The 15,494-nt window shown below is 42.4% G+C and overlaps 1 protein-coding gene across 3 annotated transcripts in view; it reads right to left on the reverse strand.

The window, feature by feature from the left end:
• The window catches only part of pdzrn3b (PDZ domain containing RING finger 3b), a 103,449-nt gene that overhangs the window by 19,337 nt on the left and 68,618 nt on the right, over nt 1-15,494 (reverse strand). Inside the window, exon 1 of one of the 3 annotated variants that reach the window (XM_084346681.1) lies at nt 2,152-2,375. The exons of the other annotated variants lie outside the window; for them this stretch is intronic. Coding sequence (XP_084202807.1) covers nt 2,152-2,220 — 69 coding nt within the window. The 5' untranslated portion in view covers nt 2,221-2,375. Of the gene's footprint in view, nt 1-2,151; nt 2,376-15,494 lie in introns of those variants that run through there. 3 annotated transcript variants of the gene reach the window in all.

Raw genomic sequence — 15,494 nt, forward strand, 5'->3', positions numbered from 1 at the left:
CGGAAAAGGTTTCTCAAAGTTTCACAACAACCTGGCAAATTTGAAAAGGAAAAAGTGTCCCAGCCAGATTCCTTCCATCACCATTATCAAGCTTTATAACAGAATATAGATTGACAGTGCACCACAAACCATCTGTGTTATCTCTGCTGTCATGCGGGGCAGCTGATTGGCTTGTTTGAGGGCAGCAAAATGACAAATGACTTGTCATGTTCAACCCAACGCACTGATGTTGTCTGCACGGCCTCAGCGGCAGACGGACTAACTGACGACAGTCAAGACTGCTGCGAGACGAACAGAAGTAGTTGAGCGACCTGCCAATCCAGGATAAGTGACAGGCGAGATGACACGGTGACCGAGGAGACAACAGAACAAAAGAAATGACAGCTCTCTTCCACACACCATGTTTTTGCTGTTATTAGTGGCCGGTTGGGGGTAGAGGAGTGGAGGGCTTTCTGACCCCAATATCAGCACCCGTAATCCATTTATTATGCCACTGCATAACACCCAATCTTTCTTTGACGGAAGCAAAAACCTTTTAGTCTTTTTTTTCTCCACAAACAGACCTGATCAAAGAGGAACTATTTGCAGGCACAATGTCTATCTCAGCCTGACGGGAGGGAGCTGTTTTTTAGGAGAGAATAATGAGTGAGATCCACAGCGAGCTCGATCATTACATTCATTTAAACCAGCCACAAGCCACTCGGCACCCTGTGCAGTAAATGGAGATGTAATTTGGTGTGATAGGAGGATAACACTTGGCTGAGGTCCATTATGGATGAAAAGGGGGAGAAAAAAAAAAAAGGCAGATTTGAGTGTGGTACAGAAACCACAGCCTCAAAGACGTCGTACACTGTCTGCTGTCAGTGTTTTCACTCATTAGACCGGACTGGCACTTGAATGCAAACACTTTCAGATGAATAAACCAGCCCTCTGAGTGTGTTGTCTCAATTAAAGTTGACACCACAGCAAAGGCTGGAAAGAACAGAGGATGGCAACTGCAGGTTTTCTTCTGGGGCACCACATGCCAGTCACAGAGCACATTAGAGGGAATAAATGTGCGAGTTTCAGCCTGACTTCAGTGTGAAAACATGTACAATCAAATGACTCTGAGAACAGAGCTGGAGTAGGTGGGTTCACACTGAGTTCATCTGAGGGCAGAGAGGGTTCAGGCACAGAGGTAGAAAGCTCTGAAATTTTGACCTGACTTCTGGGGAAAACTGGCAAAAGTCGCATTTGATCATTGTCAAGATCTAAAATCAATCAGGGTTTACTCATCTTTTCCAAATAAATCCAACATGCAAAGTCAAATATCCTGAACAAAAAATGCATTTTGAATTTCAGTGTTGGGGGAACCAATTATCATTTTCATTATCCATTTATCTGTCCTTTTATTCCCCAAAATTTCCCAAGTCCTTGACTGACAGTTTATTCAGTTAGTCCAAAATCAAAATATATTCAATTTACAATTATACAAAACAAAGAAAAGTAGTAATTCTTCACATTTCAGAAGCTCAAACCTGAAACTGTTTGCCTTTTTGCTTCATAAATACAATTTTAGTTGCTCAACTAATCAATGAACTGTTTCAACACTGATCAGCAGGAATCACCCACGAATTGCTTAAAAGACACAGAATGACAAAACCTGTTGTGTTATTGTTCTTGTGAAAACATTCCCCCTCTGTGTTAATGGAGCATCTACAATGCTCCTACTCTATTTTCTTTGGCGGAAAAAAAAAAAAAAAATGTGCACAACAAGCACCCAAGTGTTAAATATAAACTTTAGTGAAAGTCAAACGGGGGTTAAAGCCGGAAAGCTCCGACTCAGCATTCAGTTGACAATGAGGAGGTGGGCAGTGATCGGCGCACACACTAGCAGACACATTGAGAGAGCTGTCACCTCTTCATCACCCCCTCCTTTAAGCACTGCGCCACCTCTCGCTGACCCCTGTGGCCAGAGTTCAGCCTGCTCAGCTGCAGTAGCCGGCAACAACTCCAGTCCACTCCACACCAAACTACTCCCACTCAGCCACTGACCCCAGAGACCGTCAGAAAACACTAAATAAAAATACTGCGTTGCCAAAACAGTTAAAAAAGTACAAGAAAACAACTCAAACAGTCTCAGAAACTCCTCCTGAGGCTTGGTCACAGTACCTGGCAGACTTCGTAGAGTAGTTTATACTGCTCCTCAGGCTTCTGCAGGGTACAGAGGCTGCATCCCATGGTGGAGGAGATCACACCATCCAGGCTCTCCCTCCAGCCACTCACACAGGAGGGAAGACGCAGCAGATATCTTCTTCTCTCTGAACTGACTCCCTCTGTCCGCTCTGTGTCTTTTTTCCGACTTGGGCTGACAGGATTGACTTCCCCCCAGCTTGTGGCTGTATCTCTCTGCGCTCAGCCTCGTCTCTCCCTCACACACTCCCCCCCTCCCTCCTCCACGCCTCACATGCTCCCTCCCTCTCCGGCGCTCTCTCAGCCTGCTGCTGAGCTCACGGAGGCCGGGTGCCAGAGCTCGGCTATATACACCCCCTCATGTTTATTAAGCAGGCGCTCATTGATTATTCATGAGTGGGGGGGCAAACTCTTTGGGGTTTACCAAAGCGGCTGACATCATGCGAGATGAAGTCTTCTTAATTAATAAGCATCATTGGACCCATTGTGCAGAAACAAGCTGAGTGACAGAAAGGCTTTTCATTTCATGACAGGACTAATATGTTTCTCTCGAGGGGTCCCACAAGCTTGTTTGTTAACAGTTCCAGACTTTTAATTTCAAGTCCAAAGTGTGACAAGAAGACATTCATCTGTGACAACGGATTAAGCTTTCCATATTTGTGACTCATGCATCCAAAGCCACGCGATGCAGCTCTGTTACAGCGTACCCTTTCCGTGTCCCAGTTAAATTAGCACTTGGTGACCTCTGCTACACTAATCCAGCAGAAAGAGACACTGAGCATTCTTTCCTCATTTGTTTCTCTCCAAATACACAAGCGCAGACGCAGGGAAAACAAATAAACCAGATAAATGTTTATGCTGGCCTTCTCTCCAGTGCAGCTAGACAAACTTTACCCAGCGGAGCATCTAATGCGTAATGTACAGTACAGATCTCCTGGTCCTTCATGGTGTCAGACAACGGGTACGACTGCATAAGCCAGACGGGGTATATGTCCTGCTGTTCTTGTGCCACCGAAGATAAATGTCCATTAGGGACAAAGAGGGCAACAAATACTGTTGCTACTTAAGATCTGTTGGTTTGTAGGATGCAACTAACCATTATTTTCATTAAAATAAGCATGAAAAGTTCAACAGCCTAAAGTGACATCACTTCTTTTGTCCAACCAACAGTCCAAAACCCAAAGACTCTTCATTAACTATCATAAATGACCAAGAAAAGCAGCAAATCCTTACATTAAGAAAGCTGGAACCAAGAAATGTTTGACATTCTTGCTTGAAAAGTGACTGAAATGATCGGTTGATTTTCAAAACAATTTTCTTTTGTTCGACTAATCGTTGTAGCTCTATCAGAGATGAAAAACTTTACATTTCTACAGACAGACGTGATACAGTTTGCGAATTTGACCCTATGATGCGTTTGCTCGCCTTCTTCACGGTTCGATCTCGTTGTGAAATACGAAGGATTGCTTCAATTAAGTCCATGGTGCTAAGCCACATACCTGGCTAGATTTCATGGCAGGAGGGGGATGGTCCTGTGGGAGAAGCCCTGACTGCTGGTGATAGTGGTATTTCCTCCTGCCAGATGTGTCCACTGATCCCTATCTATCAGCACTTCCACGGCTCCAGCGCTTTTCCAAGACGGCCGCATTATTAGCGAGGGCTCGAAGGTTTGCAGTCAAATGTCAAGCAAATTTTATGTAAATTTTTTCAAATGCCACCGAAAAAACAAAATGTGAAGCCCGAAGGTGGAATTAAATTCAAACCAGGCAAAATGAAAGATGCCCTATGATGTCGGATAATGTTGGCCATATTTCAAAGAAATTGATGGTCCTATATTCTAGAGCCCGCCCAATATTAGAGAGCAAGTAATTCCAAAACCAATATATCAGCAATATACACACATTTTTTGCAACAACCCCATAAATGTGGTTATCAAACACTTGTGACAAAGATATTACAGAGGCAGGATATTTAACAGTTAAACAATAAACTCTTTTTTCCACAGTGACATGAGTGCATTAAAACACTTAGCATAGTAATCTTTTATCCGACTCACATGGGACAACATAGACATCGATACAAGCTTGTCTTCATCATGAAAACATCCGTATAGGTTGAAAATGAAAACTGGTTATTATGAACAATATTTATGTTAGTTATTAGGGGGTGAAGTAATGGAAGTACTAACAGAAGTAATGTACAGAAGTAATGTAGTGATTTTAACCCATACCGCAATGTTTTCCTAAACCTAACCAAGTCGTTTCAGTGCCTAAACCTCAACAAGTAATTTCATCGCCTAAACCTGACCAAGTCGTTTTAGTTTCTAAACCTAGCCAAACTACGACTGTATGACTAAGATCCGCTACAACTGTTGTTTGGTGAGACGGTGACAATCAACCTATTCAAGCCATTTAGGTATGAGCATGTGTTGGCATACTGGCAGAACGATATATCGCTTGGGCTCTACTATATCCACAGCTCGAATTGTACATTGGCATGACCGTGAGCAGCACTTGTGGCAGACTCATAATTCACAATTTTTGCCTTCAACATCATCTTGTTAATTGACCTGCCACACATAATTTATGTATTGGCAAAAACACCTCTGCCTCGAGCAAAGTTCGTTTTTTAAGAATTGTATCAGAATTTTCCATTTCTATTCAGCTTCCCTAATTTCTAATTTACATAAAAATACTTGGATGGGAATACGGCTAATGAGATTTCACTTTTTCCATTTAATCTCTGTGTTTGTATTCTGTCCAAGAGCTATTAACCGAAGGCTGTCTTCGAATAAATTCTCATGTTTTTCCCATAAACTGAACCACACACAATACTGGACAATCTAAAAAAAAAAAAAAAAAAAAGAAATCCTAAAATAAAATCCTTGAGGCGGAAGAAATGCTGGCGACAAAAAGTTGCCTCGGGCAAACTTTGAAGATATCTTATGTGAACCTAGCAATCATTCATAATTACTGCGGGCTTTGCTTGTCTGGGTGCTAGGCTCAAACTTTCATCCAGTGTAGCATGAAAACTAATTCTACGCTCACATTAGCTGCGCCGTTGTGCCTGGGGCTGGGATCAGTGGAGAGTTTTAGCCGGCGCTCTTGCTCGCCTAATCTTTCTTTCACACTGAGATTATCCCATTCACAAAGTCAAAACGCAGACAGAGCTCTGATATGAACAACTGCACTAAAGGTTATGGCAGCTGTTGCAGACAAAATATGCGTATTAATGAATAATCTGCAGCGGTAAAACGTGGAGCAGGGGAGTCAACTGAGGACCTGTTCAACCACAAGCAATCTGCCCACTGTCCGTCAATGTGTTCAGAGATTTAATTTTGCCGGTGCTGATTAAATTTCTTGCCCTCGCTGGTGACAAAACCTGTCTCCTCCGTCCCTGCGGTGTGGTTTGATCCGCGGGCTCACACACTACAGCTTTTATTCATTACTGGTCCAGACGATGACACAGTGTCAGAGGTTCCTATCTCAGCGGGAGCGAGACCACAAGATAATAATGTCATGCGCATTGTTATAACAAACATCAACATTTGGCTTTTTTTCTTGTAGAGAGGAGAACGGCTAGAGGTTACCACATCCTCTTCCAATTAGCAATGTGCTGCTTGGTCCTGTGCATTTGATCCATGCTTGGTTGGATCATTCATATTCATAGAGGCTGCCTGGTGTTGTTTCTGCATCCCACTGGGCCCAGTTTAAGAGTCATGGCTTTAACTAGAGTCACATAGGGATCAGGCGCAGCCATCACCATCCCTGTGTGGCTTATAACTCTCTAACACATCGTGTCCCCCACCTCTGAGCCTCTTATGCTCCTCAGATAGCTTGAAAAAACAGACGATTCCACTTGAAGAACATGGCTTCTACAAACACAGTGTACAAACCGAAATGAATAGCCTAATTTCTATTATTTGTTTGATTAATAGAACACAAGGTAAGTACTTTGAATTGCTTGCTTTGTCCAACTAACATTCCAAATATATTGAATACACAATGGCATAAAATACAGAAAAAATCCAAATCATCACATTTAAGGCAACATTATGTAGAAATTGGCAATTTGTGTCACTTGGCACCCCCCACAGTTTAACACCACTGTTGTAACTACAAATCCCAGGTCTGTAACAGTGTGTCAGATGTAATGCAGGTGCTAACTACAAACAAAACTCATTACGTCAGAACTGAATATTATGTGTTGAAAACTTGTATGTTGAAGTAAACATGTATGTAACGCTGTGATCCTACCCTAGCTTAGCATAAAACAAGGAGAAACAGTTAGCCTGGCTTTTTCCATACACAGACAATCTCCACACACCAGCATCCCTTAAGATCACTAGTCATCGTGTATCAATCATCATATTCTGACTTACTAATGTAGTTAAGTCACGTAAATCACATAACTGAAGTTACGTACATAACGTAGGTATGTTCGTAACCAAAGTTATATAAGTAACGTAGTTATTTCAACCATAACCACAATGTTTTCCTAAACTGCGACTGTACGACGGAGGTCTGGTGCACCTGTTGCTGGTACGCTGCAACGGTCATATTGTTTTGGGAACAATGATATATGCAAGTGTTGTATTTACAGTATGTTTCCGCTGCTCATTCATCGTTCTGTGAGCGCAATACTACACCATTTAGGGCTTTTCACAGTGCACTTAGCCCACCACTGAAAAAGGCTCACAGGGCACATTTCAAAGTGAGCTAACCCAGACTTTAGCCTAGGGATGTCTGGTCTGGTTAGAGTTTGTGGAGTTATCCCCTGAAAATCTACTAAACCCAGGCTAAAAGGTGGCAGTGTTAAACAGAGCTACACTAAACAGAGTTGTCACTCATCATACAAGGATGTAAAGATTAGTCGTGTGTTCCAAAGGACATTTAACCCAGGGCTAGTAACAGTGCAGTGTGACTCATATATCCCTGGGCTTAAGTTAACCCTGGGTTAACAATTTGAGTGTAGAAAAAAGGGGCTAAGGTATTCCAGGGTCAACTCTTGTCCCAGGGCTAAGAACGTGCAGTGTGAAAAGCCCTCACGCAATCATTACAGTCTTTGTTCTTGATCTCTCTCAAACCCCAGCTTAACCTGAAAATATTTAACGCAACAAAATGTAACTTCTTGGAGAGAGATAGTTGATTGCAGAAACTCACTCCCAAGTTGTCAAATACTGACGCTTTAGGTTGGTGTCCGACCCCAGCTGTCTACCCCAAAGTATTTGGTGTAATACCTGTATATGCCCACACCAGGGTCTGAGAGAAAGGTCATATCAATCCTATATGGTGTATGTCCTGATCATACATATGACAGAACCGACAATTAAGTTGAGTCTGATTTTTGACTTTGACTCATTGCCTTTAGTCTTTAGCCACTGAAATGAAGGTAACCTGACCTCCACATTTCAGCCTGCTGCGTGGCAAAATGCCAAGCCATTTATCTCTCCATCGTGGGAAGCCAGATCTCAGTGATCAGAGCGTAGGGGGGGATTTTAAAAAAGGCGACCTTAGCAGGGTGTGGAGACAAAGTCTGCAGAAGGGTGACAACGTGGCAACATGTGAAGAAACAGGACACCGATGGCTGATGGTGATAACACAAGGAAAAAGTATGATGTCCAGGTTCCTCTCACACGACTCTAATGCACTGTCCAGACGGCAGGATGAGGGTAGGAGGGATGGAGGAGGGGTGGAAGATGAGGAACGATAGAGCGACGGGGAAAAGTAAATTGGCTACATATTGAAAATCCATGAAGAGAATGTCCTGGTGTGGCTTGTTTCTTGTATAAAGTGTCATTGTTCTGCATCAGCAGAGGCTGAATTAACATCACTTTCTGTCAACTTACTTGAGGTCAGATGAAAAAATGAGGACTTTCCACTGTCCTCAACTGCTCTTACTTTTGTTGGGTAAAACCACAAATGCTGAATAACATAAACAGGAGGATGCTGAAATTTTCCTTTTCCCAACATGACTGGATGAACAGTCTGAAGTGGAAGGCAACTCAGACAAAGTGCAGAGCTTTCTATAAAGGGTTTATAAGGTGTAACTGGTGGAACTAATGTTTTTTTTTCCACTTTTTAATAAGCTATTGAGTCTGCAGTAGAAACAGAAGTAAGGAAATAAGGGTCACGGGTTTCGCACTCACAAATAAGCCAGCAGCAGCGGTTCATGAGTCATGTAATTCTAAATGTTGAAGGAGCCCTGTGGAGTTTTCTTGTAAACAGAGCTTTTGTTTACATCCAGTGTTTATCATTGAGGACTAACAAATGTGTGTGTTGAACATCCAAGGAGTGTTAAATACATTTTCTTCCTTATGAAACATTGAAAGCTGAATTTTTTTTGTGTGTAACTCCTTTGTTCACTATTGTTCCATTGTTTACTTGCGAGAAGTCTTCTTCCCTTGATGAATTCCCTGCACTTGTTGAACATATTTATGGGCCTGAAAATGGGAAATTTATATTATTGGCTCTCAAACAATAATGAAATCACAGCCAATAAATATAGTCAATATGACAAAGCCAAATTGCTTTCATTGACTAAACAAGAGCGGCATGTGCACCAGCGCAGTGGGTGGCACCTTTAAAGTTGATTTGATTTGATATTTTCAAAATCCATATCGTGCAGCCCTAGATTTTGGTCTTAAGGCCCTGCAGCACCCTCCACTCAGTTAAAGTCCTCATATTCTTTTAACGCATGCAGACAAACATGTGTCAGAGGACACACATGCAGTTTTTTTTTTTTTATTACACACTATATCTGGTGATTGTCGGTATGTTCAGCCTAGGTGGCCATAAATTTGGCTTGCAAACATGGCGGGCAGATAAAAGTTACATCACTTGGAGATGTGTCTAGTATAAATTTATCTTAAGTGGTCAAAAATCACATTTAATTAGCGGGCCCTAATTAAATCCACTGATTTAACTCACGAAGATAAGTTGTGATGATGGGAAATGTAGGCTTCAGCATATTTTGGAGCTCTGCCCATACTGGAGATCACAAGTCAAGAAATACTGACCTCTTCTGCTTCGATTTTGATCGGCCAGTTTTTAGTACGTCTTTTGCAAACACCATAACTTTATGCAAGTTTGAAATCCCTAGAAGACTCCTTACATTAAGGAGTAAGCAAAAGCAAGTGTCATGGCGGAGTAGGATAAACCAGTCCAACCCAACATATTAAAGTGATCATTTAAGACTTATTAGAAAGTTGTAATCAGCAAAGTTTGCCTAAAACAGGAGTTTTCCCCGGCGACAGTCAACAGGTTTGGTCCACCATAGCCAGAGATCAGAAGTTGATTTTGGACGCAGCTCAGTCTCCTCTAATCTCCTATATCAGCCCTCCAATCTACAGAGGATATGAAAGGAGAGCTACAATGCTGCCGTGCTAATGGAGATACCAGATGAGCCAACAGGAGCGGCGAGAGGCAGTGAGCGCTAACACAAGGGATGTTAAAAGAAGGTGTGAAGAAGACAGACACACACACATATACACACACACACAGGAGACAGAGACACACACAGAACCCACAGAGGAGGGAAAAGGGGGCAGAAACAGAAACTAAACGTGTGGAGGAGTTTAATGAGTCTCCAGTTCCTCTCAACTGTACCGCTGGGGCCTGAGCGCACGAGAGGCAGTGTGTATGTGGATGCAAGCGTGTGTGTGTGTGTGTGTGTGTGTGTTGTGTGTGTGTATCCACCTCTGAAACACTGGGCTGTGCATAATTTATCAGACAGCTGTCAGCTTTGTACTCCTATTTACTCTGCGAGCCAGATCCTGTGCCAACAGGGAGCCCGGCCAGCAGGAATGACAGCCACCGAAACAGTTTAATTGGAGACTCAAACAACTAATAATGCCATTACTATCACTTCAGTGTAATTACTTAAGTATGAGGGGATGTTAACAAGACTGGTGTTCAAAAAATCTCTGATAATACTGTTTTTATGCTCAAATCCTGATGCATGACACTGGGTATTTTTGCGATTAAGATTTTGGGGCTTTTTTGTGTTAACAGAACATGTAAATCTGCAAACTGGTTTCCTCTTTCCAAGCTCCCCGAGGCTGTTTCCTATTATCATCAACCTGACAGTAAAATGCACATAATTTTGCTCTGGGCTGAATGAAATCACCTACAATTTTTTGGAGCTCGGATAGAACAGCTCCAGGCGTTTGTTGTGGTGCGGTCACAGAGGTGTTATACACAAACATCACGGCACAAAAGCAATTATCAGTTTTTGTGTGTGTTCATCAGAGTGGAACCTCTGTCCCTGCGCCAACTTTTGGGAACATCTCCCACTTCTCAAAAAGAAAAAAATCTGCCAGGTTCTTCAAATAAACACAAAAATCACTCACAAAGGAGTAAGTAATCAGCTTTCTGGCTTTTAAAAAGAGCCAGTATTGGTTCCAAGTGAGTGCAGGCACGGGCAGGATGAGTTTTAGTGTAAATTGATTGGTGTTGGTGGAGAGAGAATCGCACTTGGAGTGATTATCTTGGCCTGGTCTTTGGCTAACTGTGCTACAACCCGCCGCCACCCATGGGAGACCTGTATTAAGCTCCATTATAAAGCTAGCCTAACCTTTGCTACTATAAAAACGTCTCCACTACCGTGTGATGGCGAGGTATAATGAAATACTATTTACAGCTAATTATCCAAATGCCACGACATTCCTGCAGAAGGTAACTCATGGTGCTTGTCAACACGGTTATTAGGCGGGATATTAAAAGGAGTTCATATTTCATCCCCCTCTCCCGCACTGAGAGCAGGGCTCGATGATGTGACTCCACTCTGAGGCTCTCTGTAGGGTGCTGCCAACTCTGGAGTCCACACAGAGCTCCTGTCACCGGCTAATTCCCAGAGCCTTCATCACTCCTAGCTGCTCCAGTGTGTTGGCAGCCAAAGTCACCAACGAAGGCCTCCAGCTAGGAGAGTGAGGAAGCGTGAGTGCACACATTGCAGGAACAGTGGGCAGAGGTTTGGGATGGTGTTCGACAATCAAACCAGCACTTCGTTTGAAGCATACCGAGTCTCTAATGTTTCACCTCAGTGTACTTTCCATAGCCAGGATCTTCCTTTGATTTCTTTGATATTTTACAAACCGGGACACTTTGGAAAGTAGACAGTGAATCAAATCAGTGTGTTTTGTTGTTTGCGCCGCCATGATTAGGGTTCGGTGTACAAGCCTTAACAAGTTTGATTTTGTGCCAAACGACTGAACCAGCATTTGTAATGTCTGGTGGAGAGAACTAGCATCATGTGGCTAGTTAGCAGGAGCCTGGGGATAGCTGATTAGCTCAGCTCCACAGGTGGTGCGGTGCTTATGTCTCGTTATGAAAGCCTAAAACTTGAGAGTTGTACTCCCAGTGCCAGTATACTTCTTAGTTCACAGGAGAGAACTCTGATCAGTAACAAAGTGGTGCAGGTTACGCTGCAGCCTATAAACGTTATACGCTGTTTTCGTAGTCTGCAGTACTCGTTTTGATCGACTGCTGTTGTTTTCCTGTGTTACGCTGTTAATCCAAACCAACACTTCCTGTCTCTGTTTCAAATTAAAAGCACTCCGCTCAGCTTCAGTGGACAAAAAACACATAATTTTTTAACACAGCTTTTATTGTGAAACATTACCAGGAAAACTAACTTGCAAGATTCACGTACTTGACTACCTGAAATGTCTACTTCTTTTCTCCAGTTTCACTCAGCTGTAGTCTTATTTTATTTATTATTTCAATCTTTAACGTTAGAGGAAGACAAGATGAGTTGAACTGTAGTTGTGAGAAATGAAAACATGACGTGTTGCAGTTGCCCTGATGGACTGTAGTGCTGCTACACTCTCATTCATGGACTTTAAGTATGTTCCTCTTAGGAGTAACTGGATCTGGTGCGACATCTAGTTATTAAAATCAGCCCAACCCTAGCTATGTTCTTTTTTCATTCATTAAATCTTACACTGTACATGGACAAATGAATCGTGGTATATACCCAATTCTTCCACTTTCTGAAAAAAGCCACTTTTACAGTGCACATTTAGTTCTTCCATCTGATTCCACTTCCCCCTGAATTACATCTTCTCCCGATGCAACATCTTTGCCTCATCAATGGCCATCGACAGCACTGCTCGCACTGCAGAAGGAACCTGGTACTTATTATCAACTCCTGAGCAGGGCTGACATTTACAGTTTGTACTTTTTCAAGTCAGGAAATAACTGGAAATGGAAATAATAGTAGGCCTGTTGGAAATGTCCACACGTTACGGTAGAATTGGTTTCTTGGAAAGACGGAATATGTCAACCTGTTTGAGTGAAAGGTCCTGAAGAGTGAGTTATAGGCAAAGGTCCATGTTCAGCACTCAATCTCATTACATTACAGCGCTCTTCCAAATGAAACGCTCTGACTGAGAGCTGAGGTCATTGAAAGGTAAGTGACTGACATGTTGGTTGCCTCACTCAAATGTCCCAGAAGGGTAAACAGGTTTAACTGCACAAAGTCGGCTGGGATGAATGAGCCCACCAACCTGGAGGAGGAAATGTAATTATTTTTTTTTTTACACACATTTACGTCTTTAGCACTCCAAGAAAGTTTGATAAAATTGCTACTGATGCTAACTGGATGTCTTGACCAGTCAGTAAATCTCTTTGCTACGTGACCTAGGCTCATTAGTCAGGCCAACGCAGTGACCTAAGAGGCATTATGGGCAGTAAGGACGATTCACAGCCTCCCTGTTGTTTCTGCTGAGCTAGCCAGTGCTTTCAAAGGGAGATGTCCACTCTTCTTCAGATGGGTCAGGTTCCAGTGGCTGCCAGATGACACTTATTCTAAACATCACTTTGACTGATAGTTTCCACTCCAGAGATGGAGGTAATCGACCAGATGTTGGAGCTTTGAGCCATCTTACAATTCTTCATGTTCCCTCGCCAGGGAAAAATGGTTCAGGCCATTTTATTTCTGGGCTTTTTAATATTTTATTATTTAGATTATGTTTCCCAATCAATGAAAAGATAAATCCAGATATTGGAAGTCTCCAACATTAATATAATAGCTGGTGACATTATGCCTTAGATGAACACTGTCTCTTTAACTACTCCAGGATTTATAAGAGGTGTGAAATGACAAGTTGTACGCTGAATATCATCATTAACCGAGAAATCCCACAGGATACCTGAGACAATCTGGTTTGATGATGAAGGCCGACCTTTCGGATTACACAAACCGCAAAATTCATTTTCTCTGTCCCTGGCACTTTGAAAGTTAAAATGTCTTTGAGCAGCACATTGAGCACAGATATGGTGAATTCAGCTTATCTGTCCTTGCTCTCTATCCTTTATCCGATCCTTACAGCCCCTGGGTTGGGAGTTTTCAAGATTACATATTGCAAGTTGGCATTGTTCTGATTGAAAAAAGCTCAAACTGGTTTAAGAATGAGAAAGTGGGCCATATTTCCTTAACTACATTTAAGGATGGACACATTTTCAGATGAGTGCGATATAAGACATTTCAGAACTATTGCTGGATGCAGAACATCATTGTCAAAATTACTATTTTTACTACAAATTTGTTCCCAGTAAGTGTGTATATTTAAAGCAAGTAGCAGTTTGAATGTTGCATTATGCAAACAGTCATGAGTAGTCTGTAATGAATTGGATTCTGGCATTAATTTCCACTCGGATGCTTCCCCTGACACATCTGCTCATGACAATACAAACTGGGTTTGTCCAAAGTAAATTTAATTATCAACTCCCAGGAAATCCAAGTGTGTGCAATGGCCCCATTCTTCACCACTGATCCAATGACTACCCAAAATAGTGGGGCTTTTAACGGAGGAAATGCTAATGCCATTAGCCAGAATGGAAAATTAATTTGTGACATATGTCAATATCTGTACAGAACCTGTGCAAAGTGGTTGTTAGAGTGCAAATAGAAGCATTTAGTGTGCTAATGTGTTGTTTAGCAAGTGTTGTAATGCTACGCAAAGCATGACCACAGCTGTGGAGTAAAGCAGAGGTATAAATCTCGACTGAAAAACATGTTCATGCTGTTAGTTTCCTGTTTATTTTCCAGATAATCAACGGTATCACAGCCATTATCAAACTACTCAGTGGATCATAATATAGACATTTATAGCATGTGCCTCTTTCCAAATGAAAGACATTATAGGCTGCAATTATGGTGACACATGTCTGCCATCACAACAAGAGAGTCCTAATGTCAATACGAGGCGCTGGTTGAAAACATTTCATTCCCGATCCGCCTGGTGGGCTCAGTGTACTTCACATCGAACTGGGAACTGGAAAGTGGCCCCAAAGTGCAGGTTTCTCCTTTGATGCTCAGAGCATCATTAACCCGAATATAATTTCTCGAGCACCGCTTCCACCAACGCATCTTCAGAAGGAGTGTGTTTGATTGAAAATAACAAGAACTGCGAATTCAGCCTCCCATTCAATTCCAAATGGAACAGGAGAAAAATTGAGGCATGCTTTTAAGGAACCCAAGCCTGTAATTTCCATCTCATACCAACTTCATTTGCGCTGAAGTACCCTGCAAATGCTGCCTTTACAGAGCACAATGCTGTGGTGATGCTGAGAGGACCCAGTCCATTAAGAGAGGCAGGGAAAAGAACCATCTTCTCTATCTCGAGAGGAGCACAGGAGCAAGGGGAAAGAGATACTAAAGAGCAGCAGACAGAGGGGAATGGTGGACGGAGGGAATAGGGACTGGAGAAAGGAGGGAGAAGAGGTAACGATAGAGAGAAAGCTGTGGTTTAATGAGGAGACAGTGATTTTTAGGAGCGAGCAAAGGGGGTGGTTTGATCTTTGACCTCTCAGATCCCTCGGTGCGTGTGACAGGCCTGAGTTCAGACAGAGGATTAAGGTAATCAAGGGTAGTAATGAGAACAGAGCACACATTCATGAGCCCGGACACCCTCTGAAAGCAACAATTATGCACCTAGCCACCCCCACTTCTCCTGAGTGTACCTAGACATCATCTTTTCCTGTGGTGGTTTTCTTCATGACAGAAGGGGGCCACTGCAGACAGATATAGATGTGTGAAATACTGCCCAAGGATAACCCCATCCCCCAATTAATGGAATACCTAGTCTTTGTCCCACTTTACGAGGACACGTGTCTTTTAGCTGGTACAGACGACACTTAAGTCCAACAGAATTTGACAGGTATGACTTAATGGAAAGTGGATATTTGAGGAACAAGAATCGCCTGGTTGCATGGGGTGAAGCTATGATGTAGTATTGACACGAAAAATCTAATAATTAATTGAAATTCAGTAGGTAGTTAGGGATTTATTGATTAATGATGGATTCATTATTGATTAAT

Source organism: Pagrus pagrus, assembly GCF_965226575.1.
Source record: "Pagrus pagrus genome assembly, chromosome: 3".
In the NCBI taxonomy this organism is placed as follows: Eukaryota; Metazoa; Chordata; class Actinopteri; order Spariformes; family Sparidae; genus Pagrus; species Pagrus pagrus.